Genomic DNA, 26,123 nt, shown 5'->3' on the forward strand with positions numbered 1-26,123 from the left:
AGTGCTGCTTCTCTGTAGCCCAGGTCAGGCGCTTCTGCCGCTGTTTATGGTTCAAAAGTGGCTTTACCTGGGGAATGCGGCACCTGTAGCCCATTTCCTGCACACGCCTGTGCACGGTGGCTCTGGATGTTTCCACACCAGACTCAGTCCACTGCTTCCTCAGGTTCCCCAAGGTCTGGAATCGGTCCTTCTCCACAATCTTCCTCAGGGTCCGGTCACCTCTTCTCGTTGTACAGCGTTTTCTGCCACATTGTTTCCTTCCAACAGACTTACCATTGAGGTGCCTTGATACAGCACTCTGGGAACAGCCTATTTGTTGAGAAATTTCTTTCTGGGTCTTACCCTCTTGCTTGAGGGTGTCAATGATGGCCTTCTTGACATCTGTCAGGTCGCTAGTCTTACCCATGATGGGGGTTTTGAGTAATGAACCAGGCAGGGAGTTTTTAAAAGCCTCAGGTATCTTTTGCATGTGTTTAGAGTTAATTAGTTGATTCAGAAGATTAGGGTAATAGGTCGTTTAGAGAACCTTTTCTTGATATGCTAATTTATTGAGACAGGTTTTTTGGGTTATCAGGAGTTGTAGGCCAAAATCATCAGTATTAAAACAATAAAAGACCTGACAAATTTCAGTTGGTGGATAATGAATCTATAATATATGAAAGTTTAATTGTAATCATTACATTATGGTAAATAATGAAATTTAACACTATATGCTAATTTTTTGAGAAGGACCTGTATATACCGGTCACATATCCCCTGTATATAACCCCTGATATCTGTACACATGGTATATACCGGTCACATATCCCCTGTATATAACCCCTGATATCTGTACACAGTATATACCGGTCACATATCCCCTGTATATAACGCCTGATATCTGTACACACGGTATATACCGGTCACATATCCCCTGTATATAACCCCTGATATCTGTACACATAGTATATACCGGTCACATATCCCCTGTATATAACCCCTGATATCTGTACACATGGTATATACCGGTCACATATCCCCTTTATATAACCCCTGATATCTGTACACACGGTATATACCGGTCACATATCCCCTGTATATAACCCGATATCTGTGTACACATAGTATATACCGGTCACATATCCCCTGTATATAACCCCTGATATCTGTACACATGGTATATACCGGTCACATATCCCCTGTATATAACACCTGATATCTGTACACATAGAATATATGCCGGTCACATATCCCCTGTATATAACCCCTGATATCTGTACACATGGTATATACCGGTCACATATCCCCTGTATATAACCCGATATCTGTGTACACATAGTATATACCGGTCACATATCCCCTGTATATAACACCTGATATCTGTACACATGGTATATACCGGTCACATATCCCCTGTATATAACCCCTGATATCTGTACACATAGTATATACCGGTCACATATCCCCTGTATATAACCCGATATCTGTGTACACATAGAATATACCGGTCACATATCCCCTGTATATAACCCCTGATATCTGTACACATGGTATATACCGGTCACATATCCCCTGTATATAACCCCTGATATCTGTACACATGGTATATACCGGTCACATATCTCCTGTATATAACCCCTGATATCTGTACACATAGTATATACCGGTCACATATCCCCTGTATATAACCCCTGATATCTGTACACATAGTATATACCGGTCACATATCCCCTGTATATAACCCCTGATATCTGTACACATAGTATATACCGGTCACATATCCCCTGTATATAACCCGATATCTGTGTACACATAGTATATACCGGTCACATATCCCCTGTATATAACACCTGATATCTGTACACATGGTATATACCGGTCACATATCCCCTGTATATAACCCCTGATATCTGTACACATAGTATATACCGGTCACATATCCCCTGTATATAACCCGATATCTGTGTACACATAGAATATACCGGTCACATATCCCCTGTATATAACCCCTGATATCTGTACACATGGTATATACCGGTCACATATCCCCTGTATATAACCCCTGATATCTGTACACATAGTATATACCGGTCACATATCCCCTGTATATAACCCCTGATATCTGTACACATAGTATATACCGGTCACATATCTCCTGTATATAACCCCTGATATCTGTGTACACAGTATATACCGGTCACATATCCCCTGTATATAACCCCTGATATCTGTACACATAGTATATACCGGTCACATATCCCCTGTATATAACCCCTGATATCTGTACACATGGTATATACCGGTCACATATCCCCTGTATATAACCCCTGATATCTGTACACATAGTATATACCGGTCACATATCCCCTGTATATAACCCCTGATATCTGTACACATGGTATATACCGGTCACATATCCTTTGTATATAACCCCTGATATCTGTACACATGGTATATACCGGTCACATATCCCCTGTATATAACACCCCTGATATCTGTACACACGGTATATACCGGTCACATATCCCCTGTATATAACCCCTGATATCTGTACACATAGTATATACCGGTCACATATCCCCTGTATATAACCCCTGATATCTGTACACATGGTATATACCGGTCACATATCCCCTGTATATAACCCCTGATATCTGTACACATGGTATATACCGGTCACATATCCCCTGTATATAACCCCTGATATCTGTGTACACATAGTACATACCGGTCACATATCCCCTGTATATAACCCCTGATATCTGTACACACGGTATATACCGGCCACATATCCCCTGTATATAACCCCTGATATCTGTACACATAGTATATACCGGTCACATATCTCCTGTATATAACCCCTGATATCTGTGTACACAGTATATACCGGCCACATATCTCCTGTATATAACCCCTGATATCTGTACACATAGTATATACCGGTCACATATCCCCTGTATATAACCCCTGATATCTGTACACATAGTATATACCGGTCACATATCTCCTGTATATAACCCCTGATATCTGTACACATGGTATATACCGGTCACATATCCCCTGTATATAACCCCTGATATCTGTACACATAGTATATACCGGCCACATATCTCCTGTATATAACCCCTGATATCTGTACACATAGTATATACCGGTCACATATCCCCTGTATATAACCCCTGATATCTGTACACATGGTATATACCGGCCACATATCCCCTGTATATAACCCCTGATATCTGTACACATAGTATATACCGGCCACATATCCTCCTGTATATAACCCCTGATATCTGTACACATAGTATATACCGGCCACATATCCTCCTGTATATAACCCCTGATATCTGTACACATGGTATATACCGGTCACATATCCCCTGTATATAACCCCTGATATCTGTACACAGTATATACCGGTCACATACCTCCTGTATATAACCCCTGATATCTGTACACATAGTATATACCGGTCACATATCCCCTGTATATAACCCCTGATATCTGTGTACACATAGTATATACCGGCCACATATCTCCTGTATATAACCCCTGATATCTGTACACACGGTATATACCGGTCACATATCCCCTGTATATAACCCCTGATATCTGTACACATGGTATATACCGGCCACATATCCCCTGTATATAACCCCTGATATCTGTACACATAGTATATACCGGCCACATATCCCCTGTATATAACCCCTGATATCTGTACACATAGTATATACCGGCCACATATCTCCTGTATATAACCCCTGATATCTGTACACATAGTATATACCGGTCACATATCCCCTGTATATAACCCCTGATATCTGTACACATAGTATATACCGGTCACATATCTCCTGTATATAACCCCTGATATCTGTACACATAGTATATACCGGTCACATATCTCCTGTATATAACCCCTGATATCTGTACACGTAGTATATACCGGTCACATATCCCCTTTATATAACCCCTGATATCTGTACACACGGTATATACCGGTCACATATCTCCTGTATATAACCCCTGATATCTGTACACGTAGTATATACCGGTCACATATCTCCTGTATATAACCCCTGATATCTGTACACATAGTATATACCGGTCACATATCCTCCTGTATATAACCCCTGATATCTGTACACATGGTATATACCGGTCACATATCCCCTGTATATAACCCCTGATATCTGTACACATAGTATATACCGGGACATATCCCCTGTATATAACACCTGATATCTGTACACATAGTATATACCGGTCACATATCCCCTGTATATAACCCCTGATATCTGTACACATAGTATATACCGGTCACATATCCCCTGTATATAACGCCTGATATCTGTACACACAGTATATACCGGTCACATATCCCCTGTATATAACCCCTGATATCTGTACACAGTATATACCGGTCACATATCCCCTGTATATAACCCCTGATATCTGTACACATAGTATATACCGGTCACATATCCTCCTGTATATAACCCCTGATATCTGTACACATAGTATATACCGGTCACATATCCCCTGTATATAACCCCTGATATCTGTACACATAGTATATACCGGTCACATATCCCCTGTATATAACCCCTGATATCTGTACACATGGTATATACCGGTCACATATCCCCTGTATATAACCCCTGATATCTGTACACATGGTATATACCGGTCACATATCCCCTGTATATAACACCTGATATCTGTACACATAGTATATACCGGTCACATATCCCCTGTATATAACCCCTGATATCTGTGTACACATAGTATATACCGGTCACATATCTCCTGTATATAACCCCTGATATCTGTACACATAGTATATACCGGTCACATATCCTCCTGTATATAACCCCTGATATCTGTACACATGGTATATACCGGTCACATATCTCCTGTATATAACCCCTGATATCTGTACACACGGTATATACCGGTCACATATCTCCTGTATATAACGCCTGATATCTGTACACACGGTATATACCGGTCACATATCTCCTGTATATAACCCCTGATATCTGTACACATAGTATATACCGGTCACATATCCCCTGTATATAACCCCTGATATCTGTGTACACATAGTATATACCGGTCACATATCTCCTGTATATAACCCCTGATATCTGTACACGTAGTATATACCGGTCACATATCCCCTGTATATAACCCCTGATATCTGTACACATAGTATATACCGGTCACATATCTCCTGTATATAACCCCTGATATCTGTACACACAGTATATACCGGTCACATATCCCCTGTATATAACCCCTGATATCTGTACACATAGTATATACCGGTCACATATCCTCCTGTATATAACCCCTGATATCTGTACACATAGTATATACCGGTCACATATCTCCTGTATATAACCCCTGATATCTGTACACATAGTATATACCGGTCACATATCCCCTGTATATAACCCCTGATATCTGTACACACGGTATATACCGGTCACATATCCTCCTGTATATAACCCCTGATATCTGTACACATAGTATATACCGGTCACATATCCCCTGTATATAACCCCTGATATCTGTACACATAGTATATACCGGTCACATATCCCCTGTATATAACCCCTGATATCTGTACACATGGTATATACCGGTCACATATCCCCTGTATATAACCCCTGATATCTGTACACATGGTATATACCGGTCACATATCCCCTGTATATAACCCCTGATATCTGTACACATAGTATATACCGGTCACATATCCCCTATATATAACCCCTGATATCTGTACACATAGTATATACCGGTCACATATCTCCTGTATATAACCCCTGATATCTGTACACATGGTATATACCGGTCACATATCCTTTGTATATAACCCCTGATATCTGTACACATGGTATATACCGGCCACATATCCCCTGTATATAACCCCTGATATCTGTGTACACATAGTATATACCGGTCACATATATCCTGTATATAACCCCTGATATCTGTACACATAGTATATACCGGTCACATATCTCCTGTATATAACCCCTGATATCTGTACACATAGTATATACCGGTCACATATCTCCTGTATATAACCCCTGATATCTGTACACATGGTATATACCGGTCACATATCCCCTGTATATAACCCCTGATATCTGTACACACAGTATATACCGGTCACATATCTCCTGTATATAACCCCTGATATCTGTACACATGGTATATACCGGTCACATATCCCCTGTATATAACCCCTGATATCTGTACACATGGTATATACCAGTCACATATCCCCTGTATATAACCCCTGATATCTGTACACATAGTATATACCGGTCACATATCCCCTATATATAACCCCTGATATCTGTACACATAGTATATACCGGTCACATATCTCCTGTATATAACCCCTGATATCTGTACACATAGTATATACCGGTCACATATCCCCTGTATATAACCCCTGATATCTGTACACATAGTATATACCAGTCACATATCTCCTGTATATAACCCCTGATATCTGTACACATAGTATATACCGGTCACATATCCCCTGTATATAACCCCTGATATCTGTACACATAGTATATACCGGTCACATATCCCCTGTATATAACCCCTGATATCTGTACACATAGTATATACCAGTCACATATCTCCTGTATATAACCCCTGATATCTGTACACATAGTATATACCGGTCACATATCTCCTGTATATAACCCCTGATATCTGTACACATAGTATATACCGGTCACATATCCCCTGTATATAACGCCTGATATCTGTACACATAGTATATACCGGTCACATATCTCCTGTATATAACCCCTGATATCTGTACACATAGTATATACCGGTCACATATCCCCTGTATATAACCCCTGATATCTGTACACATAGTATATACCGGTCACATATCCCCTGTATATAACCCCTGATATCTGTACACATGGTATATACCGGTCACATATCCCCTGTATATAACCCCTGATATCTGTACACATGGTATATACCGGTCACATATCTCCTGTATATAACCCCTGATATCTGTACACATGGTATATACCGGTCACATATCCCCTGTATATAACCCCTGATATCTGTACACACGGTATATACCGGTCACATATCCCCTGTATATAACCCCTGATATCTGTACACATAGTATATACCGGTCACATATCCCCTGTATATAACCCCTGATATCTGTACACATGGTATATACCGGTCACATATCTCCTGTATATAACCCCTGATATCTGTACACATAGTATATACCGGTCACATATCCCCTGTGTATAACCCCTGATATCTGTGTACACATAGTATATACCGGTCACATATCCCCTGTATATACCATGTGTAGGATAGCATATAATCACGTATAATCGCACAGTAGAGCCGATTATCACATGTTGTGCGCTGTATCTTCGGCTCGGGTGCATCCTGGTATAACCCCCAACATCCTGTACTACATTTGGATTATAGTGATGAAAACATCTGAGAGTCAAAGTGACAAAGGCAAACTGCAGATCGGGGAGTTCCAAGAGGATTCTGTAGTGTCAGACACATATCTCCCCCATATCTGACACACGGGGCGGGGAGGGGGGACGGGAGGGGAAGGCCTCAGGCACACGGGGGGGGGGGGGGGAGAGGGAGGGTCTCAGGCACATTGGGGGGGGGGGGGAGGCCTCAGGCACAAGGGGGAGGCTTCAGGCACGGGGGGAGGACTCAGGCACCTGGGGGGGGGGGGGGGGGAGGCCTCAGGCACCTGGGGGGGAGGCCTCAGGCACCTGGGGGGTGGGGAGGGGGGAGGCCTCAGGCACATGGGGGGGGGGGGGGGGGGGAGACCTCAGGCACATGGGGGGAAGGCCTCAGGCACATGGGGGGTGGGGAGGGGGGAGGCCTCAGGCACATGGGGGGGAACACCTCAGGCACATGGGGGAGAAGGCATCTCTGCTTGCTGTCAGTGACTTGGAGCACCACGTCCTGATTTCATGTCTCTGACCACAATCATGCCCTTAGATGACAGACAAAGTATAACTCCCATTATCCATGTCCTCAGGAGCGCACCGTCACATTCCCCAGTCGACATACAAACTCCCATCATCCATCGCCTTCTGTCCATCTCTCTTACACCCGCTCCTGGATACAGGACTGCTGGCGCATTGCGGTCACATTACAGGTGGGTATGGGCCGAGGTACAAGCGTCGTCTTCTTACCTGCCAAAGTCACAAAGCTTCAGCACCGCAGTGTCGGGGTCCAGCAGCAGGTTCTGTGGCTTTATGTCTCGATGGCAGATGCCAAAGGAATGGATGTAGGCTAAACTGCGGAACAGCTGATACATGTACAACTGCGGAGAAAAGACAACACGGACCAGCGTCACTGTAGGGTACGCATCACCCCCGCAATACTGCCGAGCGCCATCCTCTACAACCGAACCCCCCACAGTACTGCCGAGCACCATCCTCGACAACCGAACCCCCCCCCCACAATACTGCTGAGCGCCATCCTCGACAACTAAACCCCCAACAATACTGCCGAGCGCCATCTTCGCCAACCAAATCCCCCACAGTACTGCCGAGTGTCATCCTCACAACAGAACCCCTCCAAAATACTGCCGAGCGCCATCCTCACAAACCCAACCCCCCACAATACTGCCGAGGACCATCCTCACCAACCCAACCCCCCACAGTACTGCCGAGTGTCATCCTCACAACAGAACCCCTCCAAAATACTGCCGAGTGCCATCCTCCCCAACCAAACCCCCCACAATACTGCCGAGCGCCATCCTCACCAACCGAACCCCCCACAATACTGCTGAGCGCCATCCTCACCAACCAAACCCCCCACAATACTGCCGAGCGCCATCCTCACCAACCAAACCCCCCACAATACTGCCGAGCGCCATCCTCACCAACCAAACCCCCCACAATACTGCCGAGCGACATTCTCACAAACCCAACCCCCCACAATACAGCCGACCACCATCCTCACCAACCCCCAATACTGCCAAGCACCGTCCTCACCAACCCAACCCCCCCCCCCTCCCCCCACAGTACTGCCAAGCACCATCCTCACCAACCCAACTTCCCACAATACTGCCGGGCGCCATCCTCGCAAACCACACCCCCCACAACACTGCCGAGTGCCATCCTCTGCTTTTTTTTCTCTGACTTTTTTTCAATTTTCTGGAGGATTTTTAAGTCCTCTTTGTGCATCTGTGAGCTTTTACTCAATGTTTAGCGTTAGGACCGGCAAAATGTAAGGACCCTTGACGTGGGTTGCCGGCTTACGTATTGAGGCCCCAATATAAACTAATACCTTACATACATTGATATGTGTTTTTTTTGCACTTTATCTTGCAGGGCGCAGTAGGACCAAGATGGCTCTGTAAACTGTAGGCCTCCATTCACACAGCATGCATTTTGTAGCACTGGGCGGCCCGCCTGTATGTGCGTTAGTAATAGGCTGTAGACCAGATGCTCTGCATTGCCTGTGTGAACAATGCCTCATACAGACTATTATCTCTTATCTTTCTGTGCACTAATGCCAAACAGCCAACACTGGATTGAAAGTGGTTGTTTCATCGGTATTTTTTGCACCTGTGTTGTTGCCATCATTTATCGGGTCCGCTGCGCCCTGCTGGTGCATTTGGTTGGAGGCTTCAGCAGGTGATCATCTCTGCTTTTTTCTCTGTGATTTTTTTCAATTTGTTGGAGGATTTTTAAGTCCTCTTTTTGTGTCTGTGACCTTTTGCCATCCTCACCAACCCAACCCCCCACAATACTGCCGGGCGCCATCCTCAGCAACCGAACTCCCCACAGTACTGCCGAGTGCCATCTTCACCAACCCAACCCTCCACAAAACTGCCGAGTGCCATCCTCGCCAACCAAACCCCCCAAACAATGCCAAGTGCCATTCTCACCAACCCAGCTTCCCACAATACTACCGCACACCATCCTCCCCAACCCCCCACAGCACGGCCGAACACTATCTCCACAATACTCCCAACCTCCATCCTCTCCATCCCAACCACTCACAATACTGCCAAGCGCCACCCTAACCCTCCCAATCCACTCCACCCCCTCAATACTGCAGGCTGCCATTCTCATCCATTCAACCCTCTACAATATTGCCAAATGCCATCCTCACCCACCCAACCCTCCGAAATCCCTCAACACAGTCACTCTCAACCTCCTGACCCCAGAACCTTTTAAGTCTCTGCATATTCCCATTCAGCAAAATCAAGCAGAGATCTTAGAAATGGTGAAGAAACTAAACCAAGGTTAACCATTACCACCATTAAGCCTCATTTACATAAAATAACAGAAACTACTTTAACAAGCTGTGACAGAGACATAAAAAAAAGCCAGCCTCCCAGTACAGCCTCCCAGTCCCCGGGCACCCAGGACAGCCTCCCAGTCTTCTGGCACCTAGGACAGCCACCCAGTCTTCTGGCACCTAGGACAGCCACCCAGTCCCCGGGCACCAGGACAGCCTCCCAGTCCCCGGGAACCCAGGACAGCCTCCCAGTCCCCGGGCACCCAGGACAGCCTCCCAGTCCCCGGGCACCCAGGACAGCCTCCCAGTCCCCGGGCACCCAGGACAGCCTCCCAGTCCCCGGGCACCCAGGACAGCCTCCCAGTCCCCGGGCACCCAGGACAGCCTCCCAGTCCCCGGGAACCCAGGACAGCCTCCCAGTCCCCGGGCACCCAGGACAGCCTCCCAGTCCCCGGGCACCCAGGACAGCCTCCCAGTCCCCGGGCACCCAGGACAGCCTCCCAGTCCCTTTCAGGACAGTTCTGATGAGCGCTCCTGCAGCTCCTGTGAGTGTCGCGATGTTCAGGGGCAGACGTTCCCCTTATCCTTCACCCGTCCCGTGAGGCCGCACACTCTGCACCACATAAATCACCTTGACGTAGATCATGGGCAGCGCCTGCTTGGCTCGGCTGTAATGTCTGGCCACTCTGTACACAGTCTCCGGAACGTAGTCCAGCACCAGATTCAGGTACACCTCGTCCTTCTAGAAAGAGCAAGAAAAGCATCAACATAATGATCCTCACCTGAAGGGAAATCTGATGATCCAGAAAGTCTGATAATCAGGAGCGCAGAAATGTAGAGTAATGTGACCAGGAGCAGAACAAAGACGGGTCAGACATGGCAGCAAATATCAAAACATGGACGGAAATGTGGGCACTAATCCCAACAGCCTCCAGTCACTTCCCAACATGGCACGGCCTCCAGTCACCTCCCCACATGGCACGGCCTCCAGTCACTTCCCCACATGGCACGGCCTCCAGTCACCTCCCCACATGGCACGGCCTCCAGTCACCTCTCCACGTGGCACGGCCTCCAGTCACCTCCCTCCCCGTGGCATGGCCTCCAGTCACCTCCCTCCCCGTGGCATGGCCTCCAGTCACCTCCCCACATGGCACGGCCTCCAGTCACTTCCCCACGTGGCACGGCCTCCAGTCACCTCCCCACATGGCACGGCCTCCAGTCACCTCTCCACGTGGCACGGCCTCCAGTCACCTCCCTCCCCGTGGCATGGCCTCCAGTCACCTCCCTCCCCGTGGCACGGCCTCCAGTCACCTCCCTCCCCGTGGCACAGCCTCCAGTCACCACCCTCCCCGTGGCACAGCCTCCAGTCACCTCCCTCCACAGCCTCCAGTCACCTCCCCTCCACGTGGAACAGCCTTCAGTCACCTCCCAGCACGCCCTCCAGTCACCCCCCCCTTGTGGCACGGCCTCCAGTCACCTCCCAGCACGCGGCACGGCCTCCAGTCACCTCCCGACACGCGGCACGGCCTCCAGTCACCTCCCGACACGCGGCACGGCCTCCAGTCACCTCCCGACACGCGGCACGGCCTCCAGTCACCTCCCGACACGCGGCACGGCCTCCAGTCACCTCCCAGCACGCGACACAGCCTCCAGTCACCTCCCAGCACGCGACACAGCCTCCAGTCACCTCCCAGCACGCGACACGGCCTCCAGTCACCTCCCAGCACGCGACACGGCCTCCAGTCACCTCCCAGCACGCGGCACGGCCTCCAGTCACCTCCCAGCACGCGGCACGGCCTCCAGTCACCTCCCAGCACGCGGCACGGCCTCCAGTCACCTCCCGGCACGCGGCACGGCCTCCAGTCACCTCCCAGCACGCGGCACGGCCTCCAGTCACCTCCCAGCACACGGCACGGCCTCCAGTCACCTCCCAGCACGCGGCACGGCCTCCAGTCACCTCCCGGCACGCGGCACGGCCTCCAGTCACCTCCCAGCACGCGGCACGGCCTCCAGTCACCTCCCAGCACTCACCTTCTCTCCACTGGAATAGAAGAAGTAGCGGAGCCGCACGATGTTGCAGTGATCCAGTTTCCTCATTATCTGAAGCTCTCGGTTCTGAAATATAAGAACATTGTTATTAATAAGTCGTCATCATCTTAAAATGACCTGATTATGGGAGATGAGGCCCCCGATATTATCTGCTACAATGTATCAGGAGCCAACAGAAGAAACAATGTCATCGAGCCGACATCAATGACGCAGCAGAGGTGACCGGACTACAGAAAGTAGCATCACCGCAGAGGAGTGCGGGAGGACCAGGACCCTAATATGGCCCCATCACCGCAGAGGAGTGCGGGAGGACCAGGACCCTAATGTGGCCCCATCACCGCGGAGGAGTGCGGGAGGACCAAGACCCTAATGCGGCCCCATCACCGCGGAGAAGTGCGGGAGGACAAGGACCCTAATGCGGCCCCATCACCGCGGAGTGCGGGAGGACCAGGACCCTAATGCGGCCCCATCACCGCAGAGGAGTGCGGGAGGACCAAGACCCTAATGCGGCCCCATCACGGCGGAGGAGTGCGGGAGGACCAGGACCCTAATGTGGCCCCATCACGGCGGAGTGCGGGAGGACCAGGACCCTAATGTGGCCCCATCACGGCGGAGGAGTGCGGGAGGACCAGGACCCTAATGTGGCCCCATCACGGCGGAGTGCGGGAGGACCAGGACCCTAATGTGGCCCCATCACGGCGGAGGAGTGCGGGAGGACCAGGACCCTAATGTGGCCCCATCACGGCGGAGTGCGGGAGGACCAGGACCCTAATGTGGCCCCATCACGGCAGAGGAGTGCGGGAGGACCAGGACCCTAATGTGGCCCCATCACGGCGGAGTGCGGGAGGACCAGGACCCTAATGTGGCCCCATCACGGCGGAGGAGTGCGGGAGGACCAGGACCCTAATGCGGCCCCATCACCGCAGAGGAGTGCGGGAGGACCAGGACCCTAATGTGGCCCCATCACGGCGGAGTGCGGGAGGACCAGGACCCTAATGTGGCCCCATCACGGCGGAGGAGTGCGGGAGGACCAGGACCCTAATGCGGCCCCATCACGGCGGAGTGCGGGAGGACCAGGACCCTAATGTGGCCCCATCACGGCGGAGGAGTGCGGGAGGACCAGGACCCTAATGTGGCCCCATCACGGCGGAGTGCGGGAGGACCAGGACCCTAATGTGGCCCCATCACGGCGGAGGAGTGCGGGAGGACCAGGACCCTAATGCGGCCCCATCACTGCGGCTCGGGCTACAATTATGGTAAACGTGTCGTTGGAGAAGCTCATCTGGTTCTCGGCTTCAGGATGTAAAAGAAACTATCCACTGACAGCAAATAGGACTAATGAATGTTTCCAGGCTGCGCTGTCCAGTCTGATGCCCCGTCCTGAGATCTGGAGCTGCTCACATCCGGCAGACATTATTAGCAGGCAACTAATTCAGAGCCAATGGCATAAAGAGAAAACAATAGCCCCCTCCACGCATTAGTGCAGCGCGGACCCCGTCAATGAATCATCAGATGACTCTCAGCCCCGACTGCAGCCGCCAGCAGAAGACGACACCTTCATTCTGAAGGAAATCGGAAAAGCAGAGGGAAGAAATGAAATGACAGAATTCCCAGCACAGCGCTCGTGTCATGGCGGCGGCGGGGCGGGGGTCTGCATCCTACGCGCCGTCATCCTCCTACTATTTTAGGCCGATGACTCTGCCAAACCTATAAAAAGGCATTACAGCTGATAATGAGATACAAAGATAAAACTGCACCGACCGGAAAAGGCGGAATGGAGGCAGCAGGAAGAAAGGCCAGAACACGGCTCACGTCGGGGCAACTGGGGCGATACAGTGCCTCGCCAGCAGAGGGCAGCACCACAGGAAGGGTTCCCAGACCCAGTGGCCGCCTCCACTACCTCCTGTCCTGCAGCCTCCACTACCTCCTGTCCCGCCGCCTCCACTACCTCCTGTCCCGCCGCCTCCACTACCTCCTGTCCTGCCGCCTCCTCCTCTGTATTCTCCTGCCGCCTCCACTACCTCCTGTCCTGCCACCTCCACAGTATTCTCCTGCAGCCTCAACTACCTCCTGTCCTGCCGCCTCCACTACCTCCTGTCCCGCCGCCTCCACTACCTCCTGTCCTGCCGCCTCCACAGTATTCTCCTGCAGCCTCAACTACCTCCTGTCCTGCCGCCTCCACTACCTCCTGTCCCGCCGCCTCCACTACCTCCTGTCCTGCCGCCTCCACAGTATTCTCCTGCAGCCTCAACTACCTCCTGTCCTGCCGCCTGCACTACCTCCTGTCCCGCCGCCTCCACTACCTCCTGTCCTGCCGCCTCCTCCTCCTCTGTATTCTCCTGCCGCCTCCACTACCTCCTGTCCTGCCGCCTCCACTACCTCCTGTCCTGCCGCCTCCACTACCTCCTGTCCTGCCGCCTCCACTACCTCCTGTCCTGCCGCCTTCACTACCTCCTGTCTTGCCGCCTCCTCTGTATTCTCCTGCAGCCTCAACTACCTCCTGTCCTGCCGCCTCCACTACCTCCTGTCCTGCCGCCTCCACTACCTCCTGTCCTGCCGCCTCCACTACCTCCTGTCCTGCCGCCTCCACTACCTCCTGCCCTGCCGCCTCCACTACCTCCTGCCCTGCCGCCTCCACTACCTCCTGTCCTGCCGCCTCCACTACCTCCTGTCCTGCCGCCTCCACTACCTCCTGTCCTGCCGCCTCCACTACCTCCTGTCTTGCCGCCTCCTCTGTATTCTCCTGCAGCCTCAACTACCTCCTGTCCTGCCACCTCCACTACCTCCTGTCCTGCCGCCTCTTCCTGTTTTCTCCTGCAGCCTCCACTACCTCCTGTCCTGCCGCCTCCACTACCTCCTGTCCTGCCGCCTCTTCCTCTGTTTTCTCCTGCAGCCTCCACTACCTCCTGTCCTGCCGCCTCCTCCTCTGTATTGTCCTGCAGCCTCCACTTCCTCCAGTCCTGCCGCCTCCACTACCTCCTGTCCTGCCGCCTCCTCCTCTGTATTTTCCTGCAGCCTCCACTATGACTGTCTCCAATCTCCTGTCCCGCGGCCTCCACTACCTCCCTCTGTTCTCCTGTCCCGCGGCCTCTACTACCTTCCTCCTCTATTTTCCTGTCCCGTGGCCTCTGCTACCTCCCTCTGTTCTCCTGTAATGCGGCCTCCACTACCTCCCTAAGGTTTCTGGTGTTGTGATCATGCAATTTATGGCTGCACTTCAGACAATGAGGGGCCGCAGATTCCTGGCTGCTTTGAAGTATAATCTATTTGGAGGAGCGGGAGCCGCTGTAACCGGCTGTGAATTCCTGAATCACCTGCCAGAAAGCACATGTAAGAAGACCGTTTTAAGGGGGTCCGCCACCCGAAAAATAGCCCACAAATTAGATAACACAGGCGCGAAACAGATACGAGCAACATGTAATAACACGGCACCGAGGATACAGAGAGCAAGTAATAACCCGGCACCGAGGATACAGAGAGCGAGTAATAACACGGCACCGAGGACACTACAGCGAGTAATAACCCCGCACCGAGGATACAGAGAGCGAGTAATAACCCGGCACCGAGGATACAGAGAGCGAGTAATAACCCGGCACCGAGGATACAGAGAGCGAGTAATAACCCCGCACCGAGGACACTACAGCGAGTAATAACCCGGCACCGAGGATACAGAGAGCGAGTAATAACCCGGCACCGAGGATACAGAGAGCGAGTAATAACCCGGCACCGAGGATACAGAGAGCGAGTAATAACACGGCACCGAGGATACAGAGAGCAAGTAATAACCCGGCACCGAGGATACAGAGAGCGAGTAATAACCCGGCACCGAGGATACAGAGAGCGAGTAATAACCCCGCACCGAGGATACAGAGAGCGAGTAATAACCCCGCACCGAGGATACAGAGAGCGAGTAATAACACGGCACCGAGGATACAGAGAGCAAGTAATAACCCGGCACCGAGGATACAGAGAGCGAGTAATAACCCGGCACCGAGGATACAGAGAGCGAGTAATAACCCCGCACCGAGGATACAGAGAGCGAGTAATAACCCCGCACCGAGGATACAGAGAGCGAGTAATAACACGGCACCGAGGATACAGAGAGCAAGTAATAACCCGGCACCAAGGATACAGAGAGCGAGTAATAACCCGGCACCGAGGATACAGAGAGCGAGTAATAACCCGGCACCGAGGATACAGAGAGCGAGTAATAACCCCGCACCGAGGATACAGAGAGCGAGTAATAACCCCGCACCGAGGATACAGAGAGCAAGTAATAACCCGGCACCAAGGATACAGAGAGCGAGTAATAACCCGGCACCGAGGATACAGAGAGCGAGTAATAACCCGGCACCGAGGATACAGAGAGCGAGTAATAACCCGGCACCGAGGATACAGAGAGCGAGTAATAACCCCACACCGAGGATACAGAGAGCGAGTAATAACCCGGCACCGAGGATACAGAGAGCGAGTAATAACCCGGCACCGAGGATACAGAGAGCGAGTAATAACCCGGCACCGAGGATACAGAGAGCGAGTAATAACCCCACACCGAGGATACAGAGAGCGAGTAATAACCCCGCACCGAGGATACAGAGAGCGAGTAATAACCCGGCACCGAGGACACAGAGCGAGTAATAACCCGGCACCGAGGATACAGAGCGAGTAATAACCCGGCACCGAGGACACAGAGAGCGAGTAATAACCCAGCACCGAGGATACAGAGAGCGAGTAATAACCCCGCACCGAGGACACTACAGCGAGTAATAACCCGGCACCGAGGATACTACAGCGAGTAATAACCCAGCACCGAGGATACAGAGAGCGAGTAATAAACCCGCACCGAGGATACAGAGAGCGAGTAATAACCCGGCACCGAGGACACAGAGAGCGAGTAATAACCCCGCACCGAGGATACAGACAGCGAGTAATAAACCCGCACCGAGGATACAGACAGCGAGTAATAAACCCGCACCGAGGATACAGAGAGCGAATAATAACCCCGCACCGAGGATACAGAGAGCGAGTAATAACCCCGCATCGAGGATACAGAGAGCGAGTAATAACCCCGCACCGAGGATACAGAGAGCGAGTAATAACCCCGCACCGAGGATACAGAGAGCGAGTAATAACCCAGCACCGAGGATACAGAGAGCGAGTAATAACCCCGCACCGAGGATACAGACAGCGAGTAATAAACCCGCACCGAGGATACAGAGAGCGAGTAATAAACCCGCACCGAGGATACAGAGAGCGAGTAATAACCCCGCACCGAGGATACAGAGAGCGAATAATAACCCCGCACCGAGGATACAGAGAGCGAGTAATAACCCCGCATCGAGGATACAGAGAGCGAGTAATAACCCCGCACCGAGGATACAGAGAGCGAGTAATAACCCCGCACCGAGGATACAGAGAGCGAGTAATAACCCAGCACCGAGGATACAGAGAGCGAGTAATAACCCGGCACCGAGGATACAGAGAGCGAGTAATAACCCCGCACCGAGGATACAGAGAGCGAGTAATAACCCCGCACCGAGGATACAGAGAGCGAGTAATAACCCGGCACCGAGGATACAGAGAGCGAGTAATAACCCCGCACCGAGGATACAGAGAGCGAGTAATAACCCCGCACCGAGGATACAGAGAGCGAGTAATAACCCGGCACCGAGGATACAGAGAGCGAGTAATAACCCCGCACCGAGGATACAGAGAGCGAGTAATAACCCAGCACCGAGGATACAGAGAGCGAGTAATAACCCGGCACCGAGGATACAGAGAGCGAGTAATAACCCCGCACCGAGGATACAGAGAGCGAGTAATAACCCGGCACCGAGGATACAGAGAGCGAGTAATAACCCCGCACCGAGGATACAGAGAGCGAGTAATAACCCCGCACCGAGGATACAGAGAGCGAGTAATAACCCCGCACCGAGGATACAGAGAGCGAGTAATAACCCGGCACCGAGGATACAGAGAGCGAGTAATAACCCGGCACCGAGGACACTACAGCGAGTAATAACCCCGCACCGAGGATACAGAGAGCGAGTAATAACCCCGCACCGAGGATACAGACAGCGAGTAATAACCCCGCACCGAGGATACTACAGCGAGTAATAACCCGGCACCGAGGATACTACAGCGAGTAATAACCCCGCACCGAGGACACTACAGCGAGTAATAACCCGGCACCGAGGATGCTACAGCGAGTAATAACCCCGTACCGAGGATACAGAGAGCGAGTAATAAACCCGCACCGAGGATACAGAGAGCGAGTAATAACCCAGCACCGAGGATACAGAGAGCTAGTAATAACCCCGCACCGAGGATACAGAGAGCGAGTAATAACCCCGCACCGAGGACACAGAGAGCGAGTAATAACCCGGCACCGAGGATACAGAGAGCGAGTAATAACCCCGCACCGAGGACACAGAGAGCGAGTAATAACCCGGCACCGAGGACACAGAGAGCGAGTAATAACCCAGCACCCAGGATACAGAGCGAGTAATAACCCCGCACCGAGGACACAGAGAGCGAGTAATAACCCCGCACCGAGGACACAGAGAGCGAGTAATAACCCGGCACCGAGGACACAGAGAGCGAGTAATAACCCAGCACCCAGGATACAGAGCGAGTAATAACCCCGCACCGAGGACACAGAGAGCGAGTAATAACCCCGCACCGAGGATACAGAGAGCGAGTAATAACCCGGCACCTAGGATACAGAGAGCGAGTAATAACCCCGCACCGAGGATACAGAGAGCGAGTAATAACCCAGCACCGAGGATACAGAGAGCGAGTAATAACCCGGCACCTAGGATACAGAGAGCGAGTAATAACCCCGCACCGAGGATACAGAGAGCGAGTAATAACCCAGCACCGAGGATACAGAGAGCGAGTAATAACCCCGCACCGAGGATACAGAGAGCGAGTAATAACCCCGCACCGAGGACACAGAGAGCGAGTAATAACCCCGCACCGAGGATACAGAGAGCGAGTAATAACCCGGCACCGAGGACACAGAGCGAGTAATAACCCCGCACCGAGGATATAGAGAGCGAGTAATAACCCCGCACCGAGGACACAGAGCGAGTAATAACCCCGCACCGAGGATACAGAGAGCGAGTAATAAACCCGCACCGAGGATACAGAGAGCGAGTAATAACCCCGCACCGAGGATAGAGAGCGAGTAATAACCCCGCACCGAGGATACAGAGAGCGAGTAATAACCCGGCACCGAGGATACAGAGAGCGAGTAATAAACCCGCACCGAGGATAGAGAGCGAGTAATAACCCCGCACCGAGGACACTACAGCGAGTAATAACCCCGCACCGAGGATACAGAGAGCGAGTAATAATCCCGCACCGAGGATACAGACAGCGAGTAATAACCCCGCACCGAGGATAGAGAGCGAGTAATAACCCCGCACCGAGGATAGAGAGAGCGAGTAATAACCCGGCACCGAGGATACAGACAGCGAGTAATAACCCCGCACCGAGGATACAGAGAGCGAGTAATAACCCCGCACCGAGGATACAGAGTGCGAGTAATAACCCCGCACCGAGGATACAGAGAGCGAGTAATAACCCGGCACCGAGGACACTACAGCGAGTAATAACCCGGCACCGAGGATACAGAGAGCGAGTAATAACCCGGCACCGAGGATACAGAGAGCGAGTAATAACCCAGCACCGAGGACACAGAGAGCGAGTAATAACCCAGCACCGAGGATACAGAGAGCGAGTAATAACCCCGCACCGAGGATACTACAGCGAGTAATAACCCCGCACCGAGGATACAGAGAGCGAGTAATAACCCGGCACCGAGGATACAGAGAGCGAGTAATAACCCGGCACCGAGGATACAGAGAGCGAGTAATAACCCCGCACCGAGGATACAGAGAGAGTAATAACCCCGCACCGAGGACACTACAGTGAGTAATAACCCCGCACCGAGGATACAGAGAGAGAGTAATAACCCCGCACCGAGGATACTACAGCGAGTAATAACCCGGCACCGAGGACACAGAGCGAGTAATAACCCCGCACCGAGGATACAGAGAGCGAGTAATAACCCCGCACCGAGGACACAGAGAGCGAGTAATAACCCGGCACCGAGGATACAGAGAGCGAGTAATAACCCCGCACCGAGGACACAGAGAGCGAGTAATAACCCAGCACCGAGGATACAGAGCGAGTAATAACCCGGCACCGAGGACACAGAGAGCGAGTAATAACCCAGCACCGAGGATACAGAGCGAGTAATAACCCCGCACCGAGGACACAGAGAGCGAGTAATAACCCCGCACCGAGGACACTACAGCGAGTAATAACCCAGCACCGAGGATACAGACAGCGAGTAATAACCCCGCACCGAGGACACTACAGCGAGTAATAACCCAGCACCGAGGATACAGACAGCGAGTAATAACCCAGCACCGAGGATACTACAGCGAGTAATAACCCAGCACCGAGGATACTACAGCGAGTAATAACCCCGCACCGAGGACACTACAGCGAGTAATAACCCGGCACCGAGGATACAGAGAGCGAGTAATAACCCCGCACCGAGGATACAGAGAGCGAGTAATAACCCGGCACCGAGGATACAGAGAGCGAGTAATAACCCCGCACCGAGGACACAGAGAGCGAGTAATAACCCGGCACCGAGGATACAGAGAGCGAGTAATAACCCCGCACCGAGGATACAGACAGCGAGTAATAACCCCGCACCGAGGACACTACAGCGAGTAATAACCCCGCACCGAGGATACAGAGAGCGAGTATTAACCCGGCACCGAGGATACAGAGCGAGTAATAACCCGGCACCGAGGACACAGAGAGCGAGTAATAACCCCGCACCGAGGATACAGAGAGCGAGTAATAACCCAGCACCGAGGATACAGAGAGCGAGTAATAACCCGGCACCGAGGATACAGAGAGCGAGTAATAACCCCGCACCGAGGATACAGACAGCGAGTAATAACCCGGCACCTAGGATACAGAGAGCGAGTAATAACCCCGCACCGAGGATACAGAGAGCGAGTAATAACCCCGCACCGAGGACACAGAGAGCGAGTAATAACCCGGCACCGAGGATACAGAGAGCGAGTAATAACCCCGCACCGAGGATACAGAGAGCGAGTAATAACCCGGCACCGAGGATACAGAGAGCGAGTAATAACCCCGCACCGAGGACACAGAGAGCGAGTAATAACCCGGCACCGAGGATACAGAGAGCGAGTAATAACCCCGCACCGAGGATACAGACAGCGAGTAATAACCCCGCACCGAGGACACTACAGCGAGTAATAACCCCGCACCGAGGATACAGAGAGCGAGTATTAACCCGGCACCGAGGATACAGAGCGAGTAATAACCCGGCACCGAGGACACAGAGAGCGAGTAATAACCCCGCACCGAGGATACAGAGAGCGAGTAATAACCCAGCACCGAGGATACAGAGAGCGAGTAATAACCCGGCACCGAGGATACAGAGAGCGAGTAATAACCCCGCACCGAGGATACAGACAGCGAGTAATAACCCGGCACCGAGGATACAGAGAGCGAGTAATAACCCCGCACCGAGGATACAGACAGCGAGTAATAACCCCGCACCGAGGACACAGAGAGCGAGTAATAACCCGGCACCGAGGATACTACAGCGAGTAATAACCCAGCACCGAGGATACAGAGCGAGTAATAACCCCGCACCGAGGATACAGAGAGCGAGTAATAACCCGGCACCGAGGATACAGAGAGCGAGTAATAACCCCGCACCGAGGACACAGAGAGCGAGTAATAACCCGGCACCGAGGATACAGAGAGCGAGTAATAACCCCGCACCGAGGATACAGACAGCGAGTAATAACCCCGCACCGAGGACACTACAGCGAGTAATAACCCGGCACCGAGGATACAGAGAGCGAGTAATAACCCCGCACCGAGGACACTACAGCGAGTAATAACCCCGCACCGAGGATACAGAGAGCGAGTAATAACCCGGCACCGAGGATACAGAGCGAGTAATAACCCGGCACCGAGGACACAGAGAGCGAGTAATAACCCCGCACCGAGGATACAGAGAACGAGTAATAACCCAGCACCGAGGATACAGAGAGCGAGTAATAACCCGGCACCGAGGATACAGAGAGCGAGTAATAACCCGGCACCGAGGATACAGAGAGCGAGTAATAACCCCGCACCGAGGATACAGACAGCGAGTAATAACCCGGCACCGAGGACACTACAGCGAGTAATAACCCCGCACCGAGGATACAGAGAGCGAGTAATAACCCGGCACCGAGGATACAGAGAGCGAGTAATAACCCCGCACCGAGGACACAGAGAGCGAGTAATAACCCGGCACCGAAGATACAGAGAGCGAGTAATAACCCGGCACCGAGGATACTACAGCGAGTAATAACCCAGCACCGAGGATACAGAGCGAGTAATAACCCCGCACCGAGGATACAGACAGCGAGTAATAACCCGGCACCGAGGACACTACAGCGAGTAATAACCCCGCACCGAGGATACAGAGAGCGAGTAATAACCCGGCACCGAGGATACTACAGCGAGTAATAACCCAGCACCGAGGATACAGAGCGAGTAATAACCCCGCACCGAGGATACAGAGAGCGAGTAATAACCCGGCACCGAGGATACAGAGCGAGTAATAACCCGGCACCGAGGACACAGAGAGCGAGTAATAACCCGGCACCGAGGATACTACAGCGAGTAATAACCCAGCACCGAGGATACAGAGAGCGAGTAATAACCCCGCACCGAGGACACTACAGCGAGTAATAACCCAGCACCGAGGATACAGAGCGAGTAATAACCCGGCACCGAGGACACTGCAGCGAGTAATAACCCCGCACTGAGGACACTACAGCGAGTAATAACCCCGCACCGAGGACACTACAGCGAGTAATAACCCAGCACCGAGGATACAGAGAGCGAGTAATAACCCAGCACCGAGGATACTACAGCGAGTAATAACCCAGCACCGAGGATACAGAGAGCGAGTAATAACCCCGCACCGAGGATACAGAGAGCGAGTAATAACCCCGCACCGAGGACACTACAGCGAGTAATAACCCGGCACCGAGGATACTACAGCGAGTAATAACCCGGCACCGAGGATACAGAGAGCGAGTAATAACCCGGCACCGAGGATACAGAGAGCGAGTAATAACCCCGCACCGAGGATACTACAGCGAGTAATAACCCAGCACCGAGGATACAGAGAGCGAGTAATAACCCAGCACAGAGGACACAGAGAGCGAGTAATAACCCGGCACCGAGGATACAGAGAGCGAGTGATAACCCCGCACCGAGGATACTACAGCGAGTAATAACCCCACCCCGCACCGAGGATACAGAGAGCGAGTAATAACCCCGCACCGAGGACACTACAGCGAGTAATAACCCGGCACCGAGGATACAGAGAGTGAGTAATAACCCAGCACCGAGGACACAGAGAGCGAGTAATAACCCCGCACCGAGGACACTACAGCGAGTAATAACCCAGCACCGAGGATACAGAGAGCGAGTAATAACCCAGCACCGAGGACACAGAGAGCGAGTAATAACCCGGCACCGAGGATACAGAGAGCGAGTGATAACCCCGCACCGAGGATACTACAGCGAGTAATAACCCCGCACCGAGGACACAGAGAGCGAGTAATAACCCGGCACCGAGGATACAGAGAGCGAGTAATAACCCCGCACCGAGGACACAGAGAGCGAGTAATAACCCCGCACCGAGGATACAGACAGCGAGTAATAACCCCGCACCGAGGACACTACAGTGAGTAATAACCCCGCACCGAGGACACTACAGCGAGTAATAACCCGGCACCGAGGATACAGAGAGCGAGTAATAACCCGGCACTGAGGATACAGAGCGAGTAATAACCCCGCACCGAGGATACAGAGAGCGAGTATTAACCCGGCACTGAGGATACAGAGCGAGTAATAACCCGGCACCGAGGATACAGAGAGCGAGTAATAACCCGGCACCGAGGACACAGAGAGCGAGTAATAACCCCGCACCGAGGATACAGAGAGCGAGTAATAACCCCGCACCGAGGATACAGAGAGCGAGTAATAACCCAGCACCGAGGATACAGAGCGAGTAATAACCCCGTACCGAGGACGCTACAGCGAGTAATAACCCCGCACCGAGGACACTACAGCGAGTAATAACCCAGCACCGAGGATACAGAGAGCGAGTAATAACCCCGCACCGAGGACACTACAGCGAGTAATAACCCGGCACCGAGGATACTACAGCGAGTAATAACGCAGCACCGAGGATACAGAGCGAGTAATAACCCCGCACCGAGGATACAGAGCGAGTAATAACCCGGCACCGAGGATACAGAGCGAGTAATAACCCGGCACCGAGGACACTGCAGCGAGTAATAACCCCGCACTGAGGACACTACAGCGAGTAATAACCCCGCACCGAGGACACTACAGCGAGTAATAACCCAGCACCGAGGATACAGAGAGCGAGTATTAACCCGGCACCGAGGATACAGAGCGAGTAATAACCCGGCACCGAGGACACAGAGAGCGAGTAATAACCCCGCACCGAGGATACAGAGAGCGAGTAATAACCCAGCACCGAGGATACAGAGAGCGAGTAATAACCCGGCACCGAGGATACAGAGAGCGAGTAATAACCCCGCACCGAGGATACAGACAGCGAGTAATAACCCGGCACCTAGGATACAGAGAGCGAGTAATAACCCCGCACCGAGGATACAGAGAGCGAGTAATAACCCCGCACCGAGGACACAGAGAGCGAGTAATAACCCGGCACCGAGGATACAGAGAGCGAGTAATAACCCCGCACCGAGGATACAGAGAGCGAGTAATAACCCGGCACCGAGGATACAGAGAGCGAGTAATAACCCCGCACCGAGGACACAGAGAGCGAGTAATAACCCGGCACCGAGGATACAGAGAGCGAGTAATAACCCCGCACCGAGGATACAGACAGCGAGTAATAACCCCGCACCGAGGACACTACAGCGAGTAATAACCCCGCACCGAGGATACAGAGAGCGAGTATTAACCCGGCACCGAGGATACAGAGCGAGTAATAACCCGGCACCGAGGACACAGAGAGCGAGTAATAACCCCGCACCGAGGATACAGAGAGCGAGTAATAACCCAGCACCGAGGATACAGAGAGCGAGTAATAACCCGGCACCGAGGATACAGAGAGCGAGTAATAACCCCGCACCGAGGATACAGACAGCGAGTAATAACCCGGCACCTAGGATACAGAGAGCGAGTAATAACCCCGCACCGAGGACACAGAGAGCGAGTAATAACCCGGCACCGAGGATACTACAGCGAGTAATAACCCCGCACCGAGGATACAGAGAGCGAGTAATAACCCGGCACCGAGGATACAGAGAGCGAGTAATAACCCGGCACCGAGGATACAGAGAGCGAGTAATAACCCCGCACCGAGGACACAGAGAGCGAGTAATAACCCGGCACCGAGGATACAGAGAGCGAGTAATAACCCCGCACCGAGGATACAGAGAGCGAGTAATAACCCGGCACCGAGGACACTACAGCGAGTAATAACCCAGCACCGAGGATACAGAGCGAGTAATAACCCCGCACCGAGGATACAGAGAGCGAGTAATAACCCGGCACCGAGGATACAGAGAGCGAGTAATAACCCCGCACCGAGGACACAGAGAGCGAGTAATAACCCGGCACCGAGGATACAGAGAGCGAGTAATAACCCCGCACCGAGGATA

The 26,123-nt window shown here is 51.9% G+C and overlaps 1 protein-coding gene across 2 annotated transcripts in view; it reads right to left on the reverse strand.

Annotated features, from left to right (window-relative positions):
* The window catches only part of GSK3B (glycogen synthase kinase 3 beta), a 98,925-nt gene that overhangs the window by 29,752 nt on the left and 43,050 nt on the right, over nucleotides 1-26,123 (reverse strand). For both annotated transcript variants that reach the window (XM_077293624.1, XM_077293623.1), the window contains exons 3-5: nucleotides 12,313-12,396; nucleotides 10,913-11,023; nucleotides 8,220-8,350 (exon numbers count right to left, since the gene is read on the reverse strand). In XM_077293624.1, coding sequence (XP_077149739.1) covers nucleotides 8,220-8,350; nucleotides 10,913-11,023; nucleotides 12,313-12,396 — 326 coding nt within the window. The remainder of the gene's footprint in view (nucleotides 1-8,219; nucleotides 8,351-10,912; nucleotides 11,024-12,312; nucleotides 12,397-26,123) is intronic.

The sequence above is a fragment of the Ranitomeya variabilis genome, chromosome 3 (genome assembly GCF_051348905.1).
Source record: "Ranitomeya variabilis isolate aRanVar5 chromosome 3, aRanVar5.hap1, whole genome shotgun sequence".
Classification (NCBI taxonomy): domain Eukaryota; kingdom Metazoa; phylum Chordata; class Amphibia; order Anura; family Dendrobatidae; genus Ranitomeya; species Ranitomeya variabilis.